The sequence below is a fragment of the Arachis stenosperma genome, chromosome 3 (genome assembly GCF_014773155.1).
Source record: "Arachis stenosperma cultivar V10309 chromosome 3, arast.V10309.gnm1.PFL2, whole genome shotgun sequence".
NCBI lineage: Eukaryota > Viridiplantae > Streptophyta > Magnoliopsida > Fabales > Fabaceae > Arachis > Arachis stenosperma.
The window spans coordinates 131480093-131508007 of NC_080379.1; the positions used below are offsets into that span (position 1 = coordinate 131480093).

The following is a 27915-nucleotide window of genomic DNA, read 5'->3' on the forward strand; positions in this document are numbered from 1 at the left end:
TCTTTTCTTTTTCGTTTTTCCTAACATTATTTTCGAAAAAAATTAATAAAAATCAAAAATATTTTGTGTTCTTTTTTGAGTCTTGAGTCAATTTTTAAGTTTGGTGTCAATTGCATGTTTTAAAAAAAAATTTTTCTTGAATTTTTCGAAAATTTCATGCATTCATAGTGTTCTTCATGATCTTCAAGATGTTCTTGACAAGTCTTCTTGTTTGATCTTGATGTTTTCTTGTTTTGTGTTGTTTGTTGTTTTTCATATGCATTTTTTGTTTGTTAGAGTCCATGCATTAAAGATTTCTAAGTTTGGTGTCTTGCATGTTTTCTTTGCATCAAAAATTTTTCAAAATTATGTTCTTGATGTTCATCATGATCTTCAAAGTGTTCTTGGTGTTCATCTTGACATTCATAACATTTTTGCATGCATTCATTGTTTTGATCTAAAAATTTCATGCATTAAGTATTTTTATTGTTTTTCTCTCTCATAATTAAAAAATTCAAAAATCAAAAAAATATCTTTTCCTTATTTCCCTCCAAAATTTCGAAATTTTGGGTTGACTTGGTCAAAAATTTTCAAAATTAGTTGTTTCTTACAAGTCAAGTCAAATTTTCAATTTTAAAAATCTTATCTTTTCAAAATCTTTTTCAAAAATCATATCTTTTCCATTTTTTTTATTTTCGAAAATTTTAAAAATTATTTTTCAAAATCTTTTTCTTATCTTTTATACCATATTTTCGAAAATATGCTAACAATTAATGTGATTGATTCAAAAATTTGAAGTTTGTTACTTTCTTGTTAAGAAATGTTCAATCTTTGAATTCTAGAATCTTATCTTGTAGTTTCTTGTTAGTTAAGTCATTTTAAAAATTAAATCTTTTTTTTCAAAATATCTTTTTATTAAAATCTTTATCTTATCTTTTTATCTTATCATTCTCAAAATTTTATCTTTTTCAAAATTTGATTTCAAAATATCTTATCTAACTTCTTATCTTCTTATCTTTTTAAAATTTAATTTCAAATCTTTTTCAATCAACTAACTAACTTTTTGTTTGTTTCTTATCTTTCTCAAAACCACCTAACTACTTTTCCCTCTCCAATTTTCGAAAACACCTCTCTCTTTTTCAAAAATTCTTTTTTTTTGTTTTAAATTTAATTATATCTTATATTTAATTTTCGAAAATTTCTAACCCTTTTCAAAAATTATTTTCGAAATTTCCCCTCTCTTTTCTTCTTCTATTTAATTAATTAATTACTAACACTTCTCTTCACCTCTCTTTATCTAAAAATCCGAACTTATTATATCCCTTGTGTTTGGATTCTTCTACCCATTTCTTCTTCAACTAACATAAAGGAATCTCTATACTGTGACATAGAAGATTCCTCTTTCTTTTCTTGTTTTCTTCTCTTTTATATGAGCAGGAACAGGGAAAAAGGCACTCTTGTTGAAATCTGAATGGATGGCAACATGCATCCAACAGTACTAGAGAGGCAGCTTCTGAAGAAGCTTATGATCCTGAGAACCCTGCCATGGCAGAGGTTAATTACATGGGTGAACCTTATGGAAACACCTATAACTCATCATGGAGAAATCATTCAAATTTCTCATGGAAGGATCAACAAAAGCCTCAACAAGGCTTTAACAATGGTGGACGCAATAGGCTGAGCAATAGCAAGCCATATCCATCATCTTCTCAGCAACAGACAAAGAATTCTGAACAGAACACTTCTAATTTAGCCAATCTAGTCTCTGATCTGTCAAAGGCCACTTTCAGTTTCATGAGTGAAACAAGATCCTCCATCAGAAATCTGGAGGCACAAGTGGGCCAGCTGAGTAAGAAAGTCATTGAAACTCCTCCTAGTACTCTCCCAAGCAATACAGAAGAGAATCCAAAAGGAGAGTGCAAAGCCATTGACATAGTCAATATGGCCGAATGCACAAGGGAGGAGGAGGATGAAAATCCTAGTGAGGAAGACCTCCTGGGACGTCCCTTGATGAGCGGACATTTTGTACGCTTTTTGGGGGTAATTTCATGTAGATTTTAGCATGTTTCAATTAGTTTTTAGTTAAATATTATTAGTTTTTAAGCAAAAATCATATTTCTGGACTTTACTATGAGTGTGTGTATTTTTCTGTGATTTCAGGTATTTTCTGGCTGAAATTGAGGGAACTGAGCAAAAATCTGACTTAGGCTGAAAAAGGACTGCTGATGCTGTTGGATCCTGACCTCCCTGCACTCGAAATGGATTTTCTGGAGCTACAGAAGTCCAATTGGCGCGCTCTCAACGGCGTTGGAAAGTAGACATCCAGGGCTTTCCAGCAATATATAATAGTCCATACTTTGCGCAAGGATAGACGATGTAACTTGGCGTTGAACGCCAAGTACATGCTGCTGTCTGGAGTTAAACGCCAGAAAAACGTCATGATCCGGAGTTGAACGCCCAAAACACGTCAAAACCTGGAGTTTGACGCCAAGAAAGGTCTTCACACGTGGAAAGCTTTAGTCTCAGCCCCAGCACACACCAAGTGGGCCCCATAAGTGGATTTCTGCACCAATTATCTTAGTTTACTCATATTCTGTAAACCTAGGTTACTAGTTTACTATTTAAACAACTTTTACAGACATTTCTTGTACCTCATGACATTTTTAGATCTGAATTACATACTTTTGACGGCATGAGTCTCTAAACCCCATTGTTGGGGGTGAGGAGCTCTGCAGCGTCTCGATGATTTAATACAATTCCTTTGTTTTCCATTCAAACACGCTTGTTCTTGTCTAAGATGTTTATTCGCGCCTAATTGTGAAGAAGGTGATGATCAGTGACACTCATCACCTTCCTCAACCCATGAACGTGTGCTTGACAACCACCTCCGTTCTACATCAGATTGAATGAATGTCTCTTAGATTCCCCAATCGGAATTTTCGTGGTATAAGCCGGATTGATGGCGGCATTCATGAGAATCCGGAAAGTCTAAACCTTGTCTGTGGTATTCCGAGTAGGATTCCGGGATTGAATGACTGTGACGTGCTTCAAACTCCTGAGGGCTGGGCGTTAGTGACAGACGCAAAAGAATCAAGGGATTCTATTCCAACCTGATTGAGAACCGACAGATGATTAGCTGTGCTGTGACAGAGCATAGGAACGTTTTCACTGAGAGGATGGGAGGTAGCCATTGACAACGGTGACACCCTACAGAGAGCTTGCCATGGAAGGAACATGCGTGTGAGAAGAGGATTCCAAGGAAGAGTTGAAGTCAAAGGACAAAGCATCTCCAAAACTCCAACATATTCCACAATCCTTTATAAACAAGTAACTCTATTGTTCAAGTAATCCAAACAATTTTCTTTGACATCCTGACTAAGACAAATAAAATAAATATTGATTGCTTCAAGCCAATAATCTCCGTGGGATCGACCCTTACTCACGTAAGGTATTACTTGGACGACCCAGTGCACTTGCTGGTTAGTTGAACGAAGTTGATCTTGGACCATATTCTATTATCATATTCTATAAAGAGATACAATTTCGTCCACCATCCCTCAAGCAAGAAGGAGTTTCCTATTAAGGATCCAAAGGAATCTGAGGCTCATACAGAGACCATAGAGATTCCATTAAATCTCCTTCTGCCATTCATGAGCTCTGAAGACTATTCATCCTCTGAAGAGGATGAAGATGTGACTGGAGAGCAAGTTGCTCAATATTTAGGAGCTATCATGAAGCTGAATGCCAAGTTATTTGGTAATGAGACTTGGGAAAGTGAACCTCCCTTGCTCATTAATGAACTGGATACTTGGATTCAGAAAATTCTACCTCAAAAGAAACAAGATCCTGGCAAGTTCTTAATACCTTGTACCATAGGCACCATGATCTTTGAAAAAGCTCTGTGTGATCTGGGATCAGGGATAAATCTTATGCCACTCTCTGTAATGGAGAAGCTGGGGATCATTGAGGTACAACCTGCCTTGTTCTCATTACAATTGGCAGACAAGTCATTGAGACAAGCTTATGGAATAGTAGAGGACGTGTTAGTAAAGGTTGAAGGCCTTTACATCCCTGCTGATTTCATAATCTTAGACACTAGGAAGGAAGAGGATGATTGCATCATCCTTGGAAGACCTTTCCTAGCCACAGCAGGAGCTGTGATAGATGTCAACAGAGGTGAATTAGTCCTTCAATTGAATGGGACTACCTTGTGTTTAAGGCACATGGCCATCCCTCTGTGACAAAAGAGAGTAAGCATGAAGAGCTTCTCTCAGTTCAGAGTCAAGAAGAGCCCACACAGTCAAACTCTAAGTTTGGTGTTGTGAGGCCACAACCAAACTCTAAGTTTGGTGTTAAGATCCCATATCCAAACTCTAAGTTTGGTGTTGGGACTACACAACATTGACCTGATCACTTTGTGGCTCCATGAGAGCCACTGTCAAGCTATTGACATTAAAGAAGCGCTTGTTGGGAGGCAACGCAATTTTATTTATCTAATTCTTATTTTTATTTTTTATTATTGTTATTTTGTGTTTTATTAGGTACATGATCATGAGGAGTCACGAAAAAAAAATCATAAAAATTAAAAACAGAGTCAAAAACAGCAGAAAAAAATTCGCACCCTGGAGGAAGCACAGGCTGGCGTTCAACGCCAGTAAGATGCATCTGGCCGGCGTTCAACGCCAGAATAGAGCATCATTCTGGCGCTGAACGCCAGGAACAAGCAACATTCTGGCGTTGAACGCCAGGAATGTGCCCAGAGAAGAAAAGCTGGCGCTGAACACCAGTAACAAGCATGAAACTGGCGTTCAACGCCAGAAACATGCTTTACATGGGCGTTGAACACCCAGAATGTGCACCACACGGCGTTTAAATGCCAGAATGGTGTGCAAAGGCAATTTACATGCCTATTTGGTGCAGGGATGGAATTCCTTGACACCTCAGGACCTGTGGACCCCACAGGATCACCTCAGGATCTGTGGACCCCACAGGATCCCCACCTACCATATTCCCACCTTACCTCCTAATCCTAGTTTTTGTGATTACTCTTTCCCATGTCACACTTCCCAACACTCTTCACCAATCACCTCAATTCCTCTTCCCAATTACCCCATTCACCACTCACATCCATCCACTCTTCCCCATAAACTCTACCTACCTTCAAAAATTCAAAACCATTTTCCCACCCATTCCCACCCAAAATGGCCGAACATACACTCCCCCCTCTCCCTATAAATACCCTTCCATTCTACTTCATTTTAACACAACTCAAACCCCTCTTCTCCCACTCAGCCGAACCTACATCTCTCCCTCTCTACCATATTTTCTTCTTCTTCTTCTTCTCTTCTTTCTTCTCTTGCTCGAGGGCGAGCAATATTTTAAGTTTGGTGTGGTAAAAGCATAAGCTTTTTGTTTTTCCATTACCATCAATGGCACCTAAGGCCGGAGTATCCTCTAGAAAAGGAAAAAGGAAGACAAAAGCTTCCACCTCCGAGTCATGGGAGATGGAAAGATTCATCTCCAAGAGCCATCAAGACCACTTCTATGATGTTGTGGCAAAGAAGAAGGTGATCCCTGAGGTCCCTTTCAAGCTCAAGAAAAATGAGTATCCGGAAATCCGACATGAAATCCGAAGAAGAGGTTGGGAAGTCTTAACCAACCCCATGCAACAAGTCGGAATCTTAATGGTTCAAGAGTTCTATGCCAATGCATGGATCACTAGGAACCATGATCAAAGTATGAACCCGAGTCCAAAGAATTATCTCACAATGGTTCGGGGGAAATACTTAGATTTTAGTCCGGAAAATGTGAGGTTGGCATTCCACTTGCCCATGATGCAAGGAGATGAACGCCCCTACACTAGAAGGGTCAACTTTAATCAAAGGTTGGACCAAGTCCTTATGGACATATGTGTGGAAGGAGCTCAATGGAAGAGAGACTCTAAAGGCAAGCCAGTCCAACTAAGAAGACTGGACCTCAAGCCTGTGGCTAGAGGATGGTTGGAGTTCTTTCAACGCTCCATCATTCCCACTAGCAACCGATCTGAAGTTACTGTGGATCGGGCCATCATGATTCATGGCATCATGATTGGAGAGGAAGTAGAAGTTCATGAGGTCATCTCCAATGAAATCTACAAAATAGCCGACAAGCCCTCACCCATGGCACGGCTAGCTTTTCCTCACCTTATTTGCCATCTATGTTACTCAGCTGGAGTTATCATAGAAGGAGACATCTCCATTGAAGAGGATAAGCCCATCACCAAGAAGAGGATGGAGCAAGCAAGGGAGACCCTTCACGGTTCTCAAGAGATGCATGAGGAAGCTCATCATCAAGAAGTCCCTGAGATGCCTCGAGGGATGCACTTTCCTCCCAACAACTATTGGGAGCAACTCAACACTTCCTTAGAAGATTTGAACCACAATGTGGAACAATAAAGGGTAGAACATCATGAGCACTCCATCATTCTCCAAGAAAAAAGAGAAGATCAAAGAGCAATGAGGGAGGAGCAACAAAAGCAAGGAAGGGACATAGAAGAGCTTAAGAACATTATTGGTCCTTCAAGAAGAAGACGCCACTAAAGGTGGATTCATTCCTTGTTCTTTATTTCTTTCTGTTTTCGGTTTTAAATGTTGTGTTTATCTATGTTTTGTGTCTTTACTTCATGATCATTAGTATGTAACCATGCCTTAAAGTTATGAATAAAATCCATTAATCCTTCACCTCTCTTAAATGAAAAATGTTTTAATTCAAAAGAACAAGAAGTACATGAATTTCGAATTTATCCTTGAATTTAGTTTAATTATATTGATGTGGTGACAATACTTTTTGTTTTCTGAATGAATGCTTGAATAGTGCATATGTCTTTTGATCTTGTTGTTTATGAATGTTAAAATTGTTGGCTCTTGAAAGAATGATGAACAAAGAGAAATGTTATTGATGATCTGAAAAATCATGAAATTGATTCTTGAAGCAAGAAAAAGCAGTGAAAAAGAAGAAGCTTGCAAAAAAAAAAATTTTGGCGAAAAAAAAATAGAAAGAAAAAGAAAAGCAAGCAGAAAAAGCCAATAGCCCTTAAAACCAAAAGGCAAGGGTAAAAAGGATCCAAGGCTTTGAGCATCAATGGATAGGAAGGCCCAAGGAAATAAAATCCAGGCCTAAGCGGCTAAACTAAGCTGTCCCTAACCATGTGCTTGTGTCATGAAGGTCCAAGTGAAAAGCTTGAGACCAAGTGGTTAAAGTCGTGATCCAAAGCAAAAAGAGTGTGCTTAAGAGCTCTGGACACCTCTAATTGGGGACTCTAGCAAAGCTGAGTCACAATCTGAAAAGGTTCACCCAGTCATGTGTCTGTGTCATTTATGTATCCGGTGGTAATACTGGAAAACAAAGTGCTTAGGGCCACGGCCAAGACTCATAAGTAGCTGTATTCAAGAATCAACATGCTTAACTAGGAAAGTCAATAACACTATTCGAAATTCTAAATTCCTAGAGAAGCCAATCATTCTGAACTTCAAAGGAAAAAGTGAGATGCCAAAACTGTTCAGAAGCAAAAAGCTACAAGTCCCGCTCATCTAATTATAATTAATATTCATTGATAATTTGGAATTTATAGTATATTCTCTTCTTTTTATCCTATTTGATTTCCAGTTGCTTGGGGACAAGCAACAATTTAAGTTTGGTGTTGTGATGAGCGGATAATTTATACGCTTTTTGGCATTGTTTTTAGGTAGTTTTTAGTAAGTTCCAGCTACTTTTAGGGATGTTTTCATTAGTTTTTATGTTAAATTCACATTTCTGGACTTTACTATGAGTTTGTGTGTTTTTCTGTGATTTCAGGTAATTTCTGGCTGAAATTGAGGGACTTGAGCAAAACTTTGAAAAAGGCTGACAAAAGGACTGCTGATGCTGTTAGAATCTGACCTCCCTGCATTCGAAATGGATTTTCTGGAGCTACAGAACTCCAAATGGCGCGATCTCAACGGCGTTGGAAAGTAGACATCCAGAGCTTTCCAGCAATATATAATAGTTCATACTTTATTTGGAAATTGACGACGTAACATGGCGTTGAACGCCAAGTACATGCTGCTGTCTGGAGTTAAACGCCAGAAAAACGTCATGATCCAGAGTTGAATGCCCAAAACACGTCATAACTTGGAGTCCAACTCCAAGAGAAGCCTCAGCTCGTGGATAGATCAAGCTCAGCCCAAGCATACACCAAGTGGGCCCCGGAAGTGGATTTATGCATCAATTACTTACTCATGTAAACCCTAGTAGCTAGTCTAGTATAAATAGGATAGTTTACTATTGTATTAGACATCTTTTGACAGTTTAATCTCTTGACTGTTTAGCCTTTGATTATTCGGTCTCTTGATCACTCAGGGGGCTGGCCATTCGGCCATGCCTGAACCTTTTACTTATGTATTTTCAACGGTGGAGTTTCTGCACACCATAGATTAAAGGTGTGGAGCTCTGCTGTACCTCAAGTTTCAATACAATTATTATTACTTTTCATTCAATTCTCTCTTATTCTTATTCCAAGATATACGTTGCACTTCACCTTGATGAATGTGATGATCCGTGACACTCATCATCATTCTCACCTATGAACGCGCGTGATTGACAACCACTTCCGTTCTACCTTAGGCCGGGCGCATATCTCTTAGATTTCCCAACAGAATCTTCGTGGTATAAGCTAGATAGATGGCGGCATTCATGAGGATCCGGAAAGTCTATCCTTGTCTGTGGTATTCCGAGTAGGATCCTGGGAATCCGGAAAGTCTAACCTTGTCTGTGGTATTCCGAGTAGGATTCCGGTATTGAATGACTGTGACGAGCTTCAAACTCCTGAAGGCTGGGCGTGATGACAAACGCAAAAGAATCAATGGATTCTATTCCAACCTGATTGAGAACCGACAGATGATTAGCCGTGCTGTGACAGAGCATTTGGACCATTTTCACTGAGAGGATGGGATGTAGCTATCAACCAAGGGTGATGCCTCCAGACGATTAGCCGTGCAGTGACAGCGCATAGGACCATTTTCCCGAGAGGATTAAAAGTAACCATTGATGATAGTGATGCCCTACATACAGCTTGCCATGGAAAGGAGTAAGAAGGATTGAAGGAAGAGTGAGTAGCGAAGTAGAGTTTCAAGAGGAGCACAGCATCTCCATACGCCTATCTGAAATTTCCACTATTAATTTACATAAGTATTTCTATCCCTTTTATTTTCTTTTTATTATTAATTTTCGAAACCATAAACCAATTTAATCTGCCTAACTGAGATTTACAAGGTGACCATAGCTTGCTTCATATCAACAATCTCTGTGGGATCGACCCTTACTCACGTAAGGTATTACTTGGATGACCCAGTACTCTTGCTGGTTAAGTTGAACGGAGCTGTGAAAAGAAAGTGCTGAGTTAGTTTTAGGCACATGCCAAAGAGCCATTATTATTGATCACAATTTCGTCCACCAGTATTCCGAGTAGGATTCTGGGATTGAATGACTGTGACGAGCTTCAAACTCCTGAAGGCTGGGCGTGATGACAAACGCAAAAGAATCAAGGGATTCTATTCCAACCTGATTGAGAACCGACAGATGATTAGCCGTGCTGTGACAGAGCATAGGACCATTTTCACTGAGAGGATGGGATGTAGCCATTGACAACGGTGATGCCCTACATACAGCTTGCCATGGAAAGGTGTAAGAAGGATTGGATGAAAGCAATAAGAAAGTAGAGATTCGAAAGGATTCTAGCATCTCCACACGCCTATCTGAAATTCCCACTATTGATTTACATAAGTATTTCTATCCCTTTTTATTTTCTTTTTATTATTAATTTTCGAAACCCATAACCATTTAATCTGCCTAACTGAGATCTACAAGGTGACCATAGCTTGCTTCATACCAACAATCTCTGTGGGATCGACCCTTACTCACGTAAGGTATTACTTGGATGACCCAGTACACTTGCTGGTTAAGTTGAACGGAGTTGTGTCCACACATAGTTGAAAAAGCAATGAATTTTACAAAATACAATAACAAAGGAATCACAATTTCGTCCACCACCCTTATGTTGGAAAACTCAAGTATTAATTTGAACTTTGAAATTGTTTCCTAACTCTATTTTCACTAACTCTAGTCCTTCCCTAGGAAGGGGCTAGGACTTGTGAGTCAGAGTTAGTGTACCCAATTAACCTTCTTCTGCTACTGCAAGAGGATAACTAATTGGAAGCAATAATTTTTACTATGTTACTTGAAAACCAATAAGGACAGGAACTCCAATTAATCTTCTCCTAGCCAAGGCTTTCTTGTTTTAAATACACAACACATCTTGTTATCATTCACTGCTTTAATTTTTAGTTATTTAATTTTCTATTTTCAACCCTCACAAATTTTTTCGAAAAAAAAATTCCTGATTAATAATTCGCACCTTGTTTCAACTTATTGGGAAACGACTTGAGAATTCTACTCCCAGTATTTTATTCTGAATTGTGACATCCTTTATAAATTGATAAGTGAAATTTTTGCCAGTTAAGAACTGTACTCGCAACGCTATTCTGACTATAAATTCTTAATCGGAAATTTTTCGCTCGTTAGCCATCCCTACAAGACACCGTTTTAAATACAACATAATCCAACAGAGCAAAAACAACCAAATTTATACCTGCGATGAGGCCCGAACTAGAACAGCAGCAACTTCCGATCGGGTCGCGACGGAAGCTTGGACGGTTAGGGTCATTCAACTCGGGATAAGACACGACTCCGCAACTTCGATCGTAGTGGGTTTCCAGTCGTGAACCTTTGCCACGGCAACACCTTCAGCGGCTGTATCCCTCTCACTGAAACCTAGGTCTTCATTTTTTGGGGATAGCATCTTCCACAATACTTCACCCTCCATGGATGCAGCTCGACAGCGTTTCTCTTTTTTTTCTCCCATTCACAGAGTAACTTCTTTGGATACCCAATTTTTGTTGGTGCTCGAAGCCTACCTCGACAGGTCCAGCACCAGTTTATGCTTACAAACACCCTTGGCTAACGGCTCAGCCACCCCTAATGCTAAGTAGGAGACAAGCCCTGCAACAAAAGAGCAACATGTCAATCTCATATTCATTCAGACAAAAAATCTGTAAATCTGTATCAATTTAAATCTATACCAGAGATTGACCCATAACTTAAAATTTAAAAAATACCTACTTAAGTAAAACGGATCCGACTCCTTTAAAGTTATATTGTCACTTTAGAGAAAAAAGTATACCATTAATCATTCTTGGATTAAAATAGTGGGGCTCACAAATAATAAATGTTACAAATTTAAAGGTGATTAAAGCATCACTTTATTACTTTACTATCATTATCACTTTAGAGGATCTTTTTCCAAGTAAAACGACCTAAAATTTAAAAAATAACAGCTTAAGTAAAATAACCTAAGTAAATAATTTAAAATTAAAAAGTAACAACCTAAATAAATAATAATTTATAATTTATAAATATAATTCTAAAAATTTTTAGTGACGACACTTAATTAAATAAATTCCCAAACTCAACGTATGAGCGTCACGTCAGCATATGAACTCCCATTTATATTACTATTACTATTACTATTACTACTCCCATTTGTATTACTATTATTAATTTTATTATTATTACTATTACTATTATTATATGAAGGGAAGTTCTATGGTGGCATTGATTTTGGTGGCTAAGGGTGGCATAAGTTTGACCAACAAGTAAAATATTGACGTATGATAAAAAAATTAAATCTAAAATCAAAATGATTCTCTCTCTTTTATAATTTTTTATAATTATTTTTATCAAAATAATTTCTTATAATGATTTTCATAATTATAAAAAATAATTTCAAAAAATAACACCAAAATAATTTTATAATTATATTTATAATTATTATTTTACTATTTTTTTATTTTCAAAAAATAATTTTTATAATTATTTTTACTAAAATAATTTTTTATAATTATTTTTATTATTATTATTTTTAATAATTTCTAAAAATAACACCAAATTTTTTTAATTATTTTTATTATTATTTTTATTTTTAATAAAATAATTTTTTATAATTTTTTTTGTAATTTCGAAAAACTAACACCAAAATGATATTCTCCCTTTTAGTGTTAGTTTAAAAATAATCATAAAAAATCATAAGAGAGAATATTATTTTGGTTTTAATTTTTCAAAATTATAAAAAAATAATTATAAAAAAATTATTTGATAAAAAAAATAATAATTAAAAAATAAAAATAATTATAAAAAATTATTTTAGTAAAAATAATTATAAAAATAATTATAAGAAATTATTTTTTTAAAAAATAATAAAATAATTATAAATATAATTAAAAAATTATTTTAATATTTTTAAATATTTTTTATAGTTATAAAAAAATTATAAGAAATTATTTTGATAAAAGTAATTATAAGAAATTATAAGAAATTATAAGAAAGAGAGAATTATTTTAATTTTAGATTTAATTTTTTTTGTCATGTGTTAATATTTTATTTGGTGATTAAATTTATACTATCTTTAGCCACCAAAACCAATGCCACCATAGAACTTCTCTTATATGAACTCTCATTTGTATTATTATTACTATAAAGATAAAGATAAAAAGAAAAAGATTACTATAAAAATAAAATAAAAATAAATATAAAGATGCAATATCTTCCTATGTCAAATATTATAATGGTAACCATGTTAGTTAGGAATTTTTAGGGTTGTCAAACGGGCTAACCCAACCCATTTATGCCCGGCCCATTAAGCTCATGGGTTAAATGGACTGGACCGTTTAAGTCCGTTTTATTCGCGGGCCATAATTTTTCAACTCGAATCATTTATGGTTAGTCCGATGAGTTAAACGGGCCAGTCTGTTTATCCTTTTATTTTATTTTTTAAAAAATATTTTGACAAAAAATATCACTTTTAAATAAAAAACTTTAAACAAATAATATTTTTTTAGTTGATGGATCGGATTTTCAGGTCGAATCGAAAATATATCTACTAAAACTATTTTTTTTGAAAAAAATGTAAAAGAAATTTAAATGAAGTAGCCCGTTTAACTCGTTATTCTTTTTGGGTTAATCGAGTTCAATTTATTTAAAGAAAAATTTAAATAAATTTAATTTTAGAAATAAAACCTACTCATTTAAATAAATAATTTAAATAAATAAATGGGCTAGCTGATGAGTTTGACGGATTAGAAATTTTTTGGGCTAATCAAATGAAAATTTGTATTATTAGAGATATCATGGGAGCTGGCAAAGAGGGTGTTTGGGAATAATTGAGAGTAATAGTATTCTTTAAAGAGAATTGTTTGCTATCTGGAGATGATATCTCTTAGCTTGGGATGTAGGTCAACGAGATGTTATTTATGAGACGGATTGTGTGGAAGCATTTAATCTTGTTACACAAGATGGTTTTGGGTTTAGTGATTCATTGGTGTTCAAAATAAGAGATATCATGTATTGGAATTGGCATATTGACTTTCGTTTGATTATGAGAGATGCAAATACGGTGATAGATACTATAACAAAGATGGCGATGAAGTTACAACTTTCACATATAGAACTTTTTTTACCTTAAAAAGAATTTAAAAGTAATCTTAAACATGACTATCCCCTATTTAAGCTGTTTCTTATTTTATTTATTTTATTTTATTTTTTTAATTTATTTCGGTCACAAAAAAAAATGAAAATTTGTATCCTATATTTCTATGCTGTGATGTAAGATTAGGATTTGGGAATTGGGAGTACAAAGGGACTTTGCGTGAACGAAACTATGAAGAAACGGATCACTTGTTTATCGCTCGTTTTTTTTTTTAAATTATTAATGCATAAACTTTTAATTAAATAATAAATAAAATTAAAAAATATCTTCCGGGGTCAGAGTCTCTATTTATACTGCTCAATCATCTTGTTGTATATCCCTCCCATCACTGAGATGCATCACTGAGGAAGGTAATGCTCAAACATCAATTTTTTCAATTGGTCAAGCCAATTTTTTTTTGTCACCTATTTATCCTTTATAATATATTTGAAAATTTAATTTTACGAATTTTCATGGCTGTAATTCGAAATTATCCTCATTGCCTCTTATCCCCAATCCCATTATAAAGAGTGAGAGCTCAAACTGATCTAGGGTTTTAAGGTTTTTGTGTGTGTTTGTTTGTCTTTCTGATTGGAAAATTCATTAGGTCCCAATTTAGGGGTTCGGGAAATGGCACGGTTTGTTCTGCCATCAAAGACTCTGGCTTTTTCGAAGAGGAGCCTATTGGGTTTGATCTCCCCTGTTCCTGTGATTATCCACACATATCTTCAGTTGCTTTGTTTTTCACTGATTCTATGTCCTTATAAGCTTTCAATAATAATAATAATACATAAATAAATAAATAATATAATAATTTTGAAACTTTCTCTGTGAAGCTTATGCTCCATTCTTTTACCTGGGACTATCTTTCCTTACACGGAATATGGATTATGGATGAATGCCACCTGGGTGAATTTCACTTTGTTGTGGAAGTGTAGATTGAAATATCATGGTCTTATTCTAGTTTGGTTGCACTTATATGGTGATTTTATTTTCGTTTTTGCAGCTTCAGCTCAATTGTTCCGTTAATTGTTTTCAGAATACAGCAAAAAGTACCATCAGATTGAGGCATTTCCTTGCACCAGAGGTTTCTTTCTGTTTTCTGCAATTTCATACATCACATCATTTTCAATTCTTTTGCGTTTTATTTTTTAAAAGTTTCGAGATTTTTATCTTGTCTCAAGATTGTAACGAGCTGTTCATGTGACTATTACAGGTCAATCTGCGAAGGAAGTGTTACCCATTTTTCCCCTCAGAATCAGTAAGTTAATGTATTTTATTTAAACACTATATTCTACTTTCCTGAATGTCCCCACAGGTCATTGTCAGAAGGTTAAGAATTGTCTGCTTGCTCAATTAACTAAGATTGTACATTCTTGTAATTTGTACAGAGGATCAAGCAAGTCAGCAAGAGGCAAATTTGTTCGGTTGCCACAGAGGACTTGGCAAAGGAAGTTGAAGAACCTAAAATGGAGACACCGAAAGAAATATTCTTAAAGGATTACAAAATGCCTGATTATTTTTTTGATACTGTAAGTATGCAATAGTTATTTGATTGTGTTTCACACGTTCTTGGTTAATTTTCAAAATAGTCTTTATTTTTAATGTCTTCATGTTTTATGCTGTTACATGTTACCGTTACATGTTACCACTACAGGTGGCTCTGAAATTTTCCTTAGGAGAGGAGAGGACAATAGTTACCTCTAAAATTACTGTGTTTCCTCGTGTTGAAGGTTAGCTCATCATGGGTTCTTTCTTGATCATGTTTATTGATAAGAATATGTACATTGTCAATTTTCATAGCTTATAATTGGTCTTTCTGTTCAACAGGTTCTTCTGCTCCACTAGTTTTAGATGGACAAGATTTATCTTTAGTGTCAATTCAGGTTAATGGCAAAGCTTTGAAGAAGGTATGCATTTATTTGATTACTAACTACTATTGTGGTCACTTGCTGTTGGTTTGGATTGATGGTCAGAGTATTGTCTAGCATTGTTTTAAATGTGATCTCTTATATTTATATGCAGGAGGAAGATTATAGGTTGGATGCACGCCATCTAACAATCCTTTCCCCTCCTAGTGGTAGATATGATCTTGAAATCGTTACAGAGATCTACCCCCAGAATAACACATCATTGGAGGTAAATAAGATCTTCCATGCTTATGAATTTATTTGCTTCGTTGATTATAAGCTCTCTTTCTTTCTTTCTTTCTTTCTTTTTTTTTCCCGTATTTTTCTTCATGATATCGAGTTTTAGTACTTACTATGTGTTTGGCTTCCTCTAGGGGCTTTACAAGTCATCTGGCAATTTCTGTACTCAATGTGAGGCTGAAGGCTTCCGTAAGATTACATTCTATCAGGTTGGCATCTTTAGAGGAATTAATATGCCAAGCTGGTTTATTTATTTGTTTTTTTTTATATATTTATAGAACTAAATTTTATTATAAACTTAATGACTATCAACCAACAGGATCGCCCAGATATAATGGCAAAATATACAGTTCGCATTGAGGCAGACAAATCGCTATATCCAGTGTTATTGTCTAATGGAAATCTGCTTGAAGAAGGTGACTTGGAGGTAAGCTTTTATTGAGCAGCATATTAAGACAACTATTAAATGTTTGCTAATCATTATATTCTTCGTGCATATTATTTATGCTCAACTGCAGAATGGCAAGCATTATGCTGTTTGGGAGGACCCCTTCAAGAAACCTTGCTATTTGTTTGCCTTGGTTGCTGGGCAATTACAGAGCAGAGATGACACGTTTATTACCCATTCAGGGAGGAAGGTCTCCCTTAGAATCTGGACCCCTGCAGATGACCTGCCTAAGACTGCGCATGCCATGTATTCTCTGAAAGCTGCTATGAAGTGGGATGAAGATGTGAGTATTAGTTTTATTTCAAATTTGTTTGTTTCTATGTATTATTTCTATTGATATTATGCATTGTTTGGGAATCTTAAGAATTTTGTTGTGTTATATTTGCAAACAGGTTTTTGGACTTGAATATGACCTGGATCTCTTTAACGTTGTTGCTGTCCCAGATTTTAACATGTAATTTATAACATCCCTTTTTTGCTGTGAAATTTGAATAATCAGATCAGATCTGAACTTAAACCTATTTTGCCCTTGTATTTTATGAGAAGAGTATAGGAAAGTAATCTGGTGTACATTTTGCATTGGACAGGGGAGCCATGGAAAACAAGAGCTTGAATGTATGCTCACTTCTGTTCTCATTATCTTGGTTGGTTATCTTCTCACTTTTGACATTATAGTATTTTTCCCCTCTTAAAAATTATCTGTAGATCTTCAATTCCAAGCTTGTACTGGCTTCTCCTGAAACGGCAAGTGATGCAGATTATGCTGCAATATTGGGAGTTATTGGCCATGAGGTTTGTCACTATTCTAAATTAACAATTCTAGAAAGTCATTTAACTTATACCATGGTTGTGACTAGTGCTCGTTTCTTGTCTGTTATCGCAGTATTTCCACAACTGGACTGGCAACAGGTAGAATTGCATACTACAGATTATCCCTTGGAACTTAGGATTTCATATACTTATTCCCATTCGTAATTTTTCTGACTTATTTAAAACTCCTACTTCAATTCTGACTTCCATGAACTTATGTTTTAGTGAGAACACTACTGATGTGTGTTACCAAGTCTTTTGCAGTGTCTTTGTTGTTTGTATGTTTCTATCATTCCATTGCTTTAGTTACTTTCGGACATAGAATAAGAATTTCATTTGGTAATGATATCAGAGTGACATGTCGGGACTGGTTCCAGCTTAGTTTGAAGGAAGGTCTTACTGTTTTCCGTGATCAGGTACTGCTATGCCTGGGTACCAAATTTTGAGAGATGAACTTACTTTTCTTATGTTGTATTTTTAATGCATTAGGATGCTTTAATTGTTGGCAGGAATTTTCATCTGACATGGGAAGTCGAACTGTAAAGCGGGTTGCTGATGTTTCTAAACTTAGGAATTACCAGTTTCCACAGGTTATTTCTCCCTTTCTTTCTGTATTTCTGACCTGTTACTTTGTGCAATTGTTGCAGTGACAGTGATGCCTTCTGTGTTTTGTTACTTTAAATCTTAACTACTACTTGTACAAGTTGTAATGTATAATTAACATGATGTTAGGATATATTATGATACTTGAACTCTGAATATCCAGGATGCAGGTCCCATGGCTCACCCAGTGAGGCCACACTCTTACATCAAGGTCAGAATTTAAAAACCCTTTCTCATCCATTTGTACAAAACTTAATTTCTGTTTCCACTGTGTATTTTGTGTTCATATTTTTCTTATTCCTTGACAGATGGACAACTTCTACACTGGCAAGTTTCTTCTTTCCATTTAGAACTTCTGGTTTGATTCAAGATCATATTTGAAAATTGAAATTTTACTATATTCTATATGATAACTGCTTTCCTGCCACTGGTATATGGTATCTATTTGACAACCTTCTTTGAATCAATCTCTGATGTGGCCCTATCAACAATGTCAAATGCAGTGACGGTATGTGTCAAATTATCCAATAACTACTTTTTACCCTGCTATATCCATTTGTCCTTATTTAAGTATCATATTGTTTATCATGATATATTTACTCTTTCTGCAGGTCTATGAAAAGGTTTGACATCTACCACCAAAATTTTCAAATCCATTCACGTCCATGTGGCTTTTGGGCAGTTTGTTCTTACAATCTTATGTACAGGGGGCTGAAGTTGTCAGAATGTACAAAACATTACTGGGAAGTCAAGGGTTCCGGAAGGTAACAATGCTTGCTTATCCGGTTATCCCATGCTTCTTGCAATCTTGTTATAGGCAACACAAAGTAGCTAATTTTGATATTATATTTCAGGGCATGGATCTTTACTTTAAGAGACACGATGGACAAGCTGTTACATGTGAAGATTTTTTTGCGGCCATGAGAGATGCAAATGATGCAGATTTTGCAAATTTCTTACTATGGTTTGTATTTCTTATTTTGACTTGTTTTCTGCATTTTCATGTTAATTTCATATTAACTTACCAACAAACATGCAGGTACTCTCAAGCTGGGACCCCTAGTGTCAAAGTTAATACTTCTTACAATTCTGAAGCACATACTTTCTCTTTGAAGTTTAGGTACACAAGCTTCATCTTTTCATTTATCCTTTTTAATTGGGTAGTTTATAGGTACTTAGTTTTTTTGTTTTTATTTTGGGTAACTTATCCCTGATATTATGTTTGATGTGGCAGCCAAGAGATACCACCAACCCCAGGGCAACCAGTTAAGGAACCAATGTTCATTCCCATTGCACTAGGCTTGCTTGATTCAACTGGCAAGGACATTCCTCTTTCAACTATTTATCATGAAGGGACGCTGCAATCTGTTTCAAGCAATAATCAACCGGTCTTCAATACGGTTCTTAGAGTCACCAAGGTTGTCAAGAAATTTAATTTCTTTTTTGTATTTCTTGCTAACTCATGTTTTAAGCTGATCTCTTTAGCCTGTTACATCTGTCAGGCGGACTTTTTTGCATATATAAATATATTGAACCGTTTTCATCAACGGGAAACAGATGGAAACTTCCATTGAAAAAATATTATAGATAAGCCAAACAACAGCCCCCCCCCCCCCCCCCCCTTTTCTCTCTCTTCCTGTTAGTGCATGGTACGGGCCAATGAATTCAGGGTCAAGCACTATTTTGTTTCCCTTATGTATGGAAATATTTTAAATAAATTATAAAAATGTTACACAAAAAGAAAAATGCAGTGTTTTCAATCAACCTTTATTTTGCTTAACATAGATCCTTATAATGGTTGGCATCTATTAAGATGGAATAGGATGGGAAGCATGGGATTGGAAGCATGGTAGTGCTTTTTCTTTCCATAGTATTTGATAAATTTATTGATGAATATTTTTTTATGCTGCAGAAAGAAGAAGAGTTTGTCTTCACTGATATATTTGAGAGGCCTGTTCCATCTTTGTTAAGGGGATACAGTGCTCCTGTACGTCTTGAATCTGATCTCATAGATGATGATCTGTTTTTCCTTCTAGCTAACGATTCAGATGAATTCAACCGGTTTGTCTTTTTCAAAATGCACCCTTTTTTTTTCCCTTTTTTGATTTCATAACATAAAAAATATCTAATTATGGGATTTTACTGTATGTGATTTAGCTGGGAGGCTGGACAAATTTTGGCACGTAAACTGATGCTAAACTTGGTTAACGATTTGCAACATAACAAAGCATTGGTTCTGAACCCCAAGTTTGTGGAGGGATTCAAGCGTATTCTATGTGACTCTAGCCTGGACAAAGTATGTCAAGATTATTCATTTGTTTATCTTTCAACCTTGTCTTTTGATCGAGGAAGTGGTTATCATTTAAATGCCTTGATTGGACATTATGTTGTTTGATTATCAGGAATTTGTGGCAAAGGCAATTACCCTGCCAGGTGAGGGAGAAATAATGGATTTGATGGAAGTTGCAGATCCTGATGCTGTTCATGCCGTTCGAACCTTCATCAGGAAGCAGCTTGCAAGTGAACTGAGAGCAGAATTCCTCAGCACTGTACGCCCTTGCGCCTGGAGCTGCCTTGAATTTATATTTCGTACTCTTCCCTGTTTGAATCTCTTAGTAATGTACACAATTGTCAACCTTTTTGCAGGTGGAAAATAATAGGAGCTCAGGAGAATATGTGTTTGATCATCCAAACATGGCCAGGCGTGCTCTCAAGAATGTTGCTCTTGGTATGACACTATACCTTTTCTTTTATATATAAGATGCATTTACACGCGATCTTGTGGTAATTCATCTCAACTTTTCCCCCCCTCTCCTTATTCTATTTGATAGCTTATCTTGCATGTCTTGAGGATCAAGAATACACTGACCTAGCACTACATGAGTATAAAAATGCTACAAATATGACCGAGCAGTTTGCAGCCCTGGCTGCCATAGCCCAGAACCCTGGTAAAACCCGTGATGATATTCTTCATGACTTCTATGGCAAGTGGCAACATGACTTCTTGGTAAGTGTCCATCTCTATATCTATAACTGTTGTTGGAAATAAATCTTGTTTTTTTGGTTGTTCATAGTGGTTTTTTCCCTTGTCAAAAATATGTGTTATGAATTGTAACTTCCTATGGTGATATGATGCCTGATAAACTTGCACTTTGACGATTCCAAAACCAAATTCTATCTTGGTTCCCTGACTGCTAATGCAATTTCTTATGTTTTCAGACATAAATGTATGCAGTTCTATGTTCTATATATATTTTGTGCCGTGATGTGGTGGATATTCTATTTTAATATTTTGAACTCGATGTTTGTATCCAGGTGGTGAACAAATGGTTTGCCCTTCAAGCAATGTCTGATGTTCCCGGTAATGTTGCCAATGTGCGGAAACTGATAAACCACCCTGCATTTGATCTGCGCAATCCCAACAAAGTGTACTCCCTCATTGGAGGGTTCTGTGGTTCTCCGGTGAACTTCCATGCAAAGGATGGATCAGGCTATGAGTTCTTGGGAGAAATTGTTGTGCAACTTGACAAAATTAATCCTCAGGTTTTTCACATAAGCCATCTTTGAATCATGGATTCTTTTATTAATGTGTCATCCATCAGTTACATGATCCTTGCATAATCCCTTTTTGTGTTAAGGTTGCGTCACGAATGGTATCAGCCTTCTCAAGATGGAGGCGTTATGATGAGAACAGACAAAAACTTGCCAAGGTAAGAGTAATGACATTTAATTTTTTTTTTCGTATTAAGTTTAATAGCTGTTATACTTTGAATTAGAACTTCTTTTTGATGTACTCTCAGTGTAAAGTAGTTTTACACGTATATCCAATTACGTAATGTTATATCAGGAAAAATAACGATCATTTTACACTGACCGCGTAAATGGTTATCTAAGAGAATAGATGTGATTAGACGACTCTGTAGAACGTTTTTCACCGTCAATGCATTAAAATTAAACTCTGAATTATATCATAAATATCTGGGTTTTGAATTGCCTAAAATAAATTGTGGTGGTTTTTGCAGGCCCAGCTGGAGAAGATCATGTCCGTTAATGGATTGTCTGAGAATGTGTTTGAGATTGCTTCCAAAAGCTTAGCTGCTTAAGTTACCTGAAAGTATTAATCACTTGACTGGTATTAAAAACCGCCAAGCTCCTTTTATTTATAAAGGTTTCTAGGCACATGCAAATGAGCAATCTTTTGGACGATTCTGAATAACCTCGTTATCTTTTTTCAAGCATGCCATGCTTACTCTTCTCTTGTAGTGACTCGATTCCGTCGTCGATTTCAGATAGTACATATAAACACTGCAATAAATGGAGTAAAAAAATTACAAGGTTATCTCGGTTTTATAAAGTAGGTTATTTATCGTTTCCTATTTAAATTTGGCATGTTGCCATCTTTTGCTTTCAGGTTCGGTATTTTAATAATGATTTGAGAATTGTGATTAACCTTTGTTTCATGGCCCTTCCTAGTCGATGATAGTGATGATACCAATGCAGCAGGCTATTTTGGTAGCATTGATATTTGTTGAATTATTATTTAAACTCATCATAATCCAGAATTAAATGGTGAATAAGGCAAGGTTAAAAAAATAACAAAACGTCGTTTAGTCAATAAAATGTAAACCTAATAGAACTTTCTAACTCATGAAAATCTATGATCAAATGGGCCTTGTTAAGCAATTTGTTTCAGAGAATAAAACCTGCTTCAGTGAGTTAGTTTAGTCATTATTGTTTTCTTTACAAATGTTAGGGTAATATATTTTATATTTATCTTGTATTTAAGTTAATATTTGTTAATTTTTTTTATCTATTTTACTAAGTATTGGTTCTCTGTTATTTTCTGATAATCATGATGCTGGACTAGTATGTGGGCTTTACCCTCTGGCCTTTGCAATCTAGATTGCACATACATATCTGTTATACGTGTAGAAACAACCTTAAGTGGATAAAGACATAAAGTCAAGCTGGAGGCTGATATTTTTTTTTTCCTATTGTAGTGCAAGTGTGTGAGTCAATCATAGTGGTAGTCTGGTAGACTTGTGCGTTTAACAGCCAATGCCAAACCTACCCACCCGGGGCCATAATTTATTTACACTTTTTTGCTTCCTCAAAATTGATAATTCAGATGTCATGGGACAGTGAAATAATGATTTATAAAGCGGTACGTTATGCTTGTTACGTGATCTTAATTCCATAAATTGATTTTATCAATCATTTGGATATAAAAAGTTAATTTTTCACCGTTAAAGAAAAATATGATAATGTTTCAGTAAAAGTTATGACTTACTAATGGTATATTTCTGTGTAGTTTTCAGCTATTTTTTTTATATTGATTAAATGTATGTAATACATTATTATTATTATTATTACTATTAAAAGTTTGGGTTTTTTTTATATGTTTTTTTTAATTGATATTAATTAAATAAGACGGTCCGAATTGTTTGAAGAGGGAAATAAACCACAAATAAAAAGTCCAATTTGTACTGTTAAATTTTTTTATTTTTAAAAACACATATTAAATGGTCCAATTTTAATATTAAAAATGTTCTAATTTTCAAAAACACAAATCGAACTGTTTTTGTTAAAAAAGTTAAAGAATATTAATAAATCAGGTACCAATTTATTAACTCCAGAGCAATTAAATTCCATCTCTTCTCACATCATTTTGTGATACACATTCACTGTTCCACATATAACATAGGAAAAATAATAAGCGGTAGTTTTCTTCTGTTTTTTTTTTTTTTTCCTCCGAAACTACCAAACAATGCCACTAACTAGGATCTTAAAAGAGCAAAAAGGAATGTTTCATACTTTCATCTTTCGCCTATTGCATAAAGGCAAGCTATTGATTCTATTAATGATGAGATGATAAGGGCAATGATAAGATTTTTTTTTCGGGGGGGCATAGCATCAGGTATTGGCTTAATGAAGAAACTTTTTATTGGTGAAAAGCTTTAATTAAGATTTAAAGGTTGTTAGCATGTGAGTTAGTATTGTTTTTATACTACTCACAAATATATTAATACTTGTGTAGAGCCTTAACTATCCATTTTCTAGCCCTTTGTTTGCGTTCGAACAAGTCAAACAAAAAGGATAGAGTCGTAAAGGAAAATGAATTACTAGAATACTAGCACAACCACAATGTCATGATAATTGATAAATATGATATATATTACATTGGTGACTATTATATGGCCAATGATGAAAAAGGTGAGACCAATTAAGTTATGTAACAAGATGACAACATATACCTAAATTAATTATCGCCTCAAAAGTCATAAATCTAATTGTTATTTCAGTTGCCCCAGTACACAAGCAAAAGGAAAAAGAATCCAAGACTTTCATTATTATTCCTACCCCACTTTTTACGACCCCTTTTCAACAAAAAAAAAAAAAAGTATAGCAAGAAATATGCAAAAGGCATCTATGGGAAATCTGGAGGAAGCAGCCTCAGAAATTTCTCGTACAGTCAGATTGAGTTGCTTGAATCTATATGGTGTGTGTCTTTTTGACGAAGAGTGTTGGGAGATTTAAACATTTTAATTTTAACTTCTTTTTTTATTTTGTTTTAAGATATTTCTGTTTAGCTAAAATGATATATTTACATAATTATTATTTGTAGTACTTTCCCTTATATTTTTCTTTAGAAGTTATTACAAAAAGAAAAAATATTTGCACTACCTTTTAAAAGTACATCTTTTATTTCCCAAAAAAAAGCATATTCACTAATTTTGATTTTTTAAAATCATATTATATATCTAAAAATAAAAGGTGTACAAAAAAAGTGCAAATAACACAACTAAGTAATAATTCTAAGAATATAACTAATATGTATCTTTTAAAATTACTATTCGTAAAAAAATTTAAATAATTTATTGAATTTAATTTTGATACACTAATAGTGTAAAATATTTTATATAATTATGCAATTATTTTCATTTTTTATGACCATTTATACGATCAAGATTAAAGATAGTTATTTTTACTGATTTAGCGTTATGTAATTAAATGTACGTATAAAACTATTTTACGGCGATAGTGCATCAAAATTAAATTTATAATTTAATAAATGTATAAAAAATAATTTTAAATTAATAAATTTAACATATATCCTTAAATACATGTCAACTACTCTAATATTTATAGTCACCCAAAAAAAACTACTCTAATATTTATTGTGAATCTTATGCAGTTATGCTCGCTTTTTAGGAGGCCGAAACAGCAAGAATCACATGTCATAAGATTTTGGTCACGAAGCTAGTGAGTAGTAAGCCCACCTTTTCTTAATCAATCCTAACTCCTGAGGTAGCTTTTTTCAAATCTAAGATTGGCATGGTTTGGTAGATGGGATTTTTCATTTAACAGCTTTTAAGTTTTAAGACCGTGATTGTCAACATCTACAAGGCATAGGTACACCGTGCATTGTTCATAAATGATGTTTGTTACTCAGATTTAACTCCTTCCACAAAAAGATAGACTTATCACTTATCCTCTTTCAATGCAGATGAATAATTTAGGTACATAACAGTACACACTAAAATGTCTATTGTGTCCTTAACCATTCATTATAAAAATATGAATATAGTTTATTTCAGATCAATACTCAATATAGGTAAAGGACTAAAGGTTTCAAGCTTTAAAAATTTTAGTGATTGAAATACAAATTACGGTCATGATCATCACACATGGGTTCACTCACCTGCTTGAAAGCTAAGGGTTAGAAAACGCTTAATTTTTGTTAAGAGTATAAATTCTTTCCCCACGAAAATCTGAGAGTAGTTTGATGCTTGGCCTTTTTCAAGCATGTTAGTTCACCAACAAAGCGAAAATTCAACCTCGTAGATAACTAAAATACGGAATATAAAACGGCAAGAAAATCCATAGCAGATTTCTAATACGAAGAAAAACTAAACAAGGATTTGATTTAACAATAGTTTCCAGAAAAAGATGGTTGAAGATGATTGCATGATAGATAAATTAGAGAATGGTAAATTATATTGAGTTTCTTTAATTTGATTAATTGAGATTTATCTAAATAATACTTACCTCTTCTGAATTTTTTTTTTCTTAAAGGAGATTGTTACTATAATTTATAAAATAAAGTATATGCATTTGTTCCCGACAGAAGAGAACATAACCGACTAACCGACTTCATGGAATAACGGCCGATACCACAACGATCATGCCATCGAATTATGTAACCGCCGAATCTTGGTAATAATGTGCTACAGTAAACACTAAACGCCAAAAAAATGGTAGCTTCAGAAGGCAAAGCTAAAAGGAAAAAGCTACCAATAAGTAAACACAAGAGAAACTCACTTTACTACCTAGCACACTACTGACTTTAGCATCGGAGTGTTTTGCAGGTTATCCATCTAGCCTGTTTTTGCACTTGACAAAGTTAAGATCTCATGTCTCCACCTCTTCAGATCGTGACCTCACTCCGAGCATGAACATCTGACGCCGTCTGTGGGAATCTCGCTTTAAGCAAGAATCATGGCTGAACGACGGATTCATTCCACCATCAATTTAGAAACCCCATTGAAAAGCCCACAATGGGAGGATGGACATGAGACGGACATCACACCAAGTCACGAGGAAGTCCCTCCTGACTACGAAAATCATGAACCTATTAACCCAGAAGCCAGTCATTTCGCTAGCCTCGGAAATGACTATCATCATGCCATGCAAAAAATGCGACACGGGGTGTACGAATTGGAACACTACCGATTGAAGCTTCAACGACAGTTGGTTGAGCGCTTATTATCCAAGCAGTCCTGTTCTCATAGTCTCCTGGCCAGGGAGCGGAAACAACCTCATCCCGAAACTCATGAACAAAAGCAGGAACTCCGCAGGGCTTCACCTTCTCTCCCATGTCGTAGAGACGAGAAAAGGTTGCCCCGATGGCATGGTGATTCTCAGGCAAGAGAAGAATCACAATCTGCCCAGTCTAAAAGGAGGCAGACTCCACAGAGGAGTCCAAAACCCAAAAGGCATAGGGAATCTCGAGAACACATCATCATGGGTTAGACTCGATTTTCCTCCCACGTTCTTCAAGTTCGATTGCTAAAATATTTTGACAAGCCTAAGGACTTGAAATACGGCGGCAAGACGGATCCTCAAGAATATATTGATGCCTTTGAGTCTAGGATAAACCTAGAAGGGGTTAAAGATGCAATCTGATATAAAGTCTTTCCAATAACATTGTCAGGACTAGCAATGGTGTGGTTTAATACATTACCTTCCAAATCGATCCTTTCTTTGTTGACATCAAGGTCAAATTTCTGGCTCACTTTACCACGAGGAGAACTCATGCAAAACACTCAATCTCCCTATTGGGAGTAGAACAAAGAGTGGGTGAGGGTATCTGAGATTACCTTGATTGGTTCAATAAGGCACTTTTGGAAGTGAATACGCAAACCCCAGAAGTCGTATGCCTATGTTTAATTGCTGGGTTGTTGGAAGGGGACTTCCAAGTCCATGAAAGAAATCCACCAGATCGCTTTGGAATACATGCGGGATGAGGATGTTTCAAAGGTGGTTTCTACCAAAAGAAAGAATCCAGCATCATCTCCTCAGAAAGGTGAAACTTCAGGATAAACCTCATCTCTAAAACCTCCAATCCCACGGGTCGGCAAGTTCTCCTCCTACACCCCTTTAGTGGCTTCACTTGCCGAGGTTTATCAGTAAGTCTCCTACCGAGACATATTGTCAAAAGCAAGGCAGATCCGACCCAGAGCCTCATTGAACAAGTCTCAGTATTGCAACTACCACATGTCCTATAGTCACAAGACTAAGGACTGTATTGATTTAAAAGATGCTTTGGAGCAAGCAGTCCAAGATGGAAAGCTCCCTGAATTCGTCCAACACGTACGGATGCCAAGACGGCGTAACGAGGACGAAGATCAGAAAATAAGAAATTTGTGAAATTTCAGACCCCTGGAAAGCACAGAAGACACAGCTAAGTCGTGGTCAACGTGGTGGTTGGAAGGAATGGTTTGCCAAGATCTAACAATGCTGTCAAAAGGGATGTTAAAACCACAACCTCAGAAGTCCTCAAAGTAACTAGCATTCCAACATTATAGTTCACAGTAGAAGACTTCCAGATCACCATATCGGATGAGGACGAACCCCTGGTTATCACGGCCAGATTGGGTAATGGCATTGTGAAGAAGATTCTCGTCGATACCGGCGCGGACTCAAATCTTCTCTTTAGAAATGCATTTGATACCTCAGGCTTGAAGAATCAACACTTCAAGCTTCACCTCCCAGGGGGTTGTTGGCCTGGGAGACCATTATATCAAGTCGAATGGAGCTGTAGACCTCCT

The 27915-nt window shown here is 35.5% G+C and overlaps 1 protein-coding gene across 1 annotated transcript; it reads left to right on the forward strand.

The window, feature by feature from the left end:
* Positions 1-14059: 14059 nt before the first annotated feature.
* On the forward strand, positions 14060-21938 carry LOC130967756 (puromycin-sensitive aminopeptidase). The gene is made up of 32 exons (XM_057892753.1): positions 14060-14281; positions 14580-14660; positions 14790-14834; positions 14965-15105; positions 15231-15306; positions 15404-15483; positions 15599-15712; positions 15858-15932; positions 16043-16150; positions 16242-16454; positions 16564-16625; positions 16759-16786; positions 16877-16963; positions 17055-17080; positions 17334-17397; positions 17491-17571; positions 17748-17795; positions 17893-17911; positions 18088-18092; positions 18196-18207; positions 18292-18348; positions 18439-18548; positions 18624-18704; positions 18819-19002; positions 19497-19645; positions 19742-19880; positions 19987-20133; positions 20231-20312; positions 20416-20591; positions 20900-21127; positions 21223-21294; positions 21607-21938. The coding sequence occupies exons 1-32, from the start codon at positions 14204-14206 to the stop codon at positions 21685-21687; spliced, it is 2949 nt and encodes a 982-aa protein (XP_057748736.1). The 5' UTR covers positions 14060-14203; the 3' UTR covers positions 21688-21938.
* Positions 21939-27915: the final 5977 nt, after the last annotated feature.

Bases quoted from the DNA above. Each gene is read 5' to 3' on its own strand.
- LOC130967756 (XM_057892753.1), top strand. From the start codon at position 14,204: ATGGCACGGTTTGTTCTGCCATCAAAGACTCTGGCTTTTTCGAAGAGG. The intron at 16,787-16,876 runs GTATGCTCACTT...AATTATCTGTAG, and splicing joins TGGAAAACAAGAGCTTGAAT to ATCTTCAATTCCAAGCTTGT. The intron at 17,398-17,490 runs GTACTGCTATGC...AATTGTTGGCAG, and splicing joins TTACTGTTTTCCGTGATCAG to GAATTTTCATCTGACATGGG.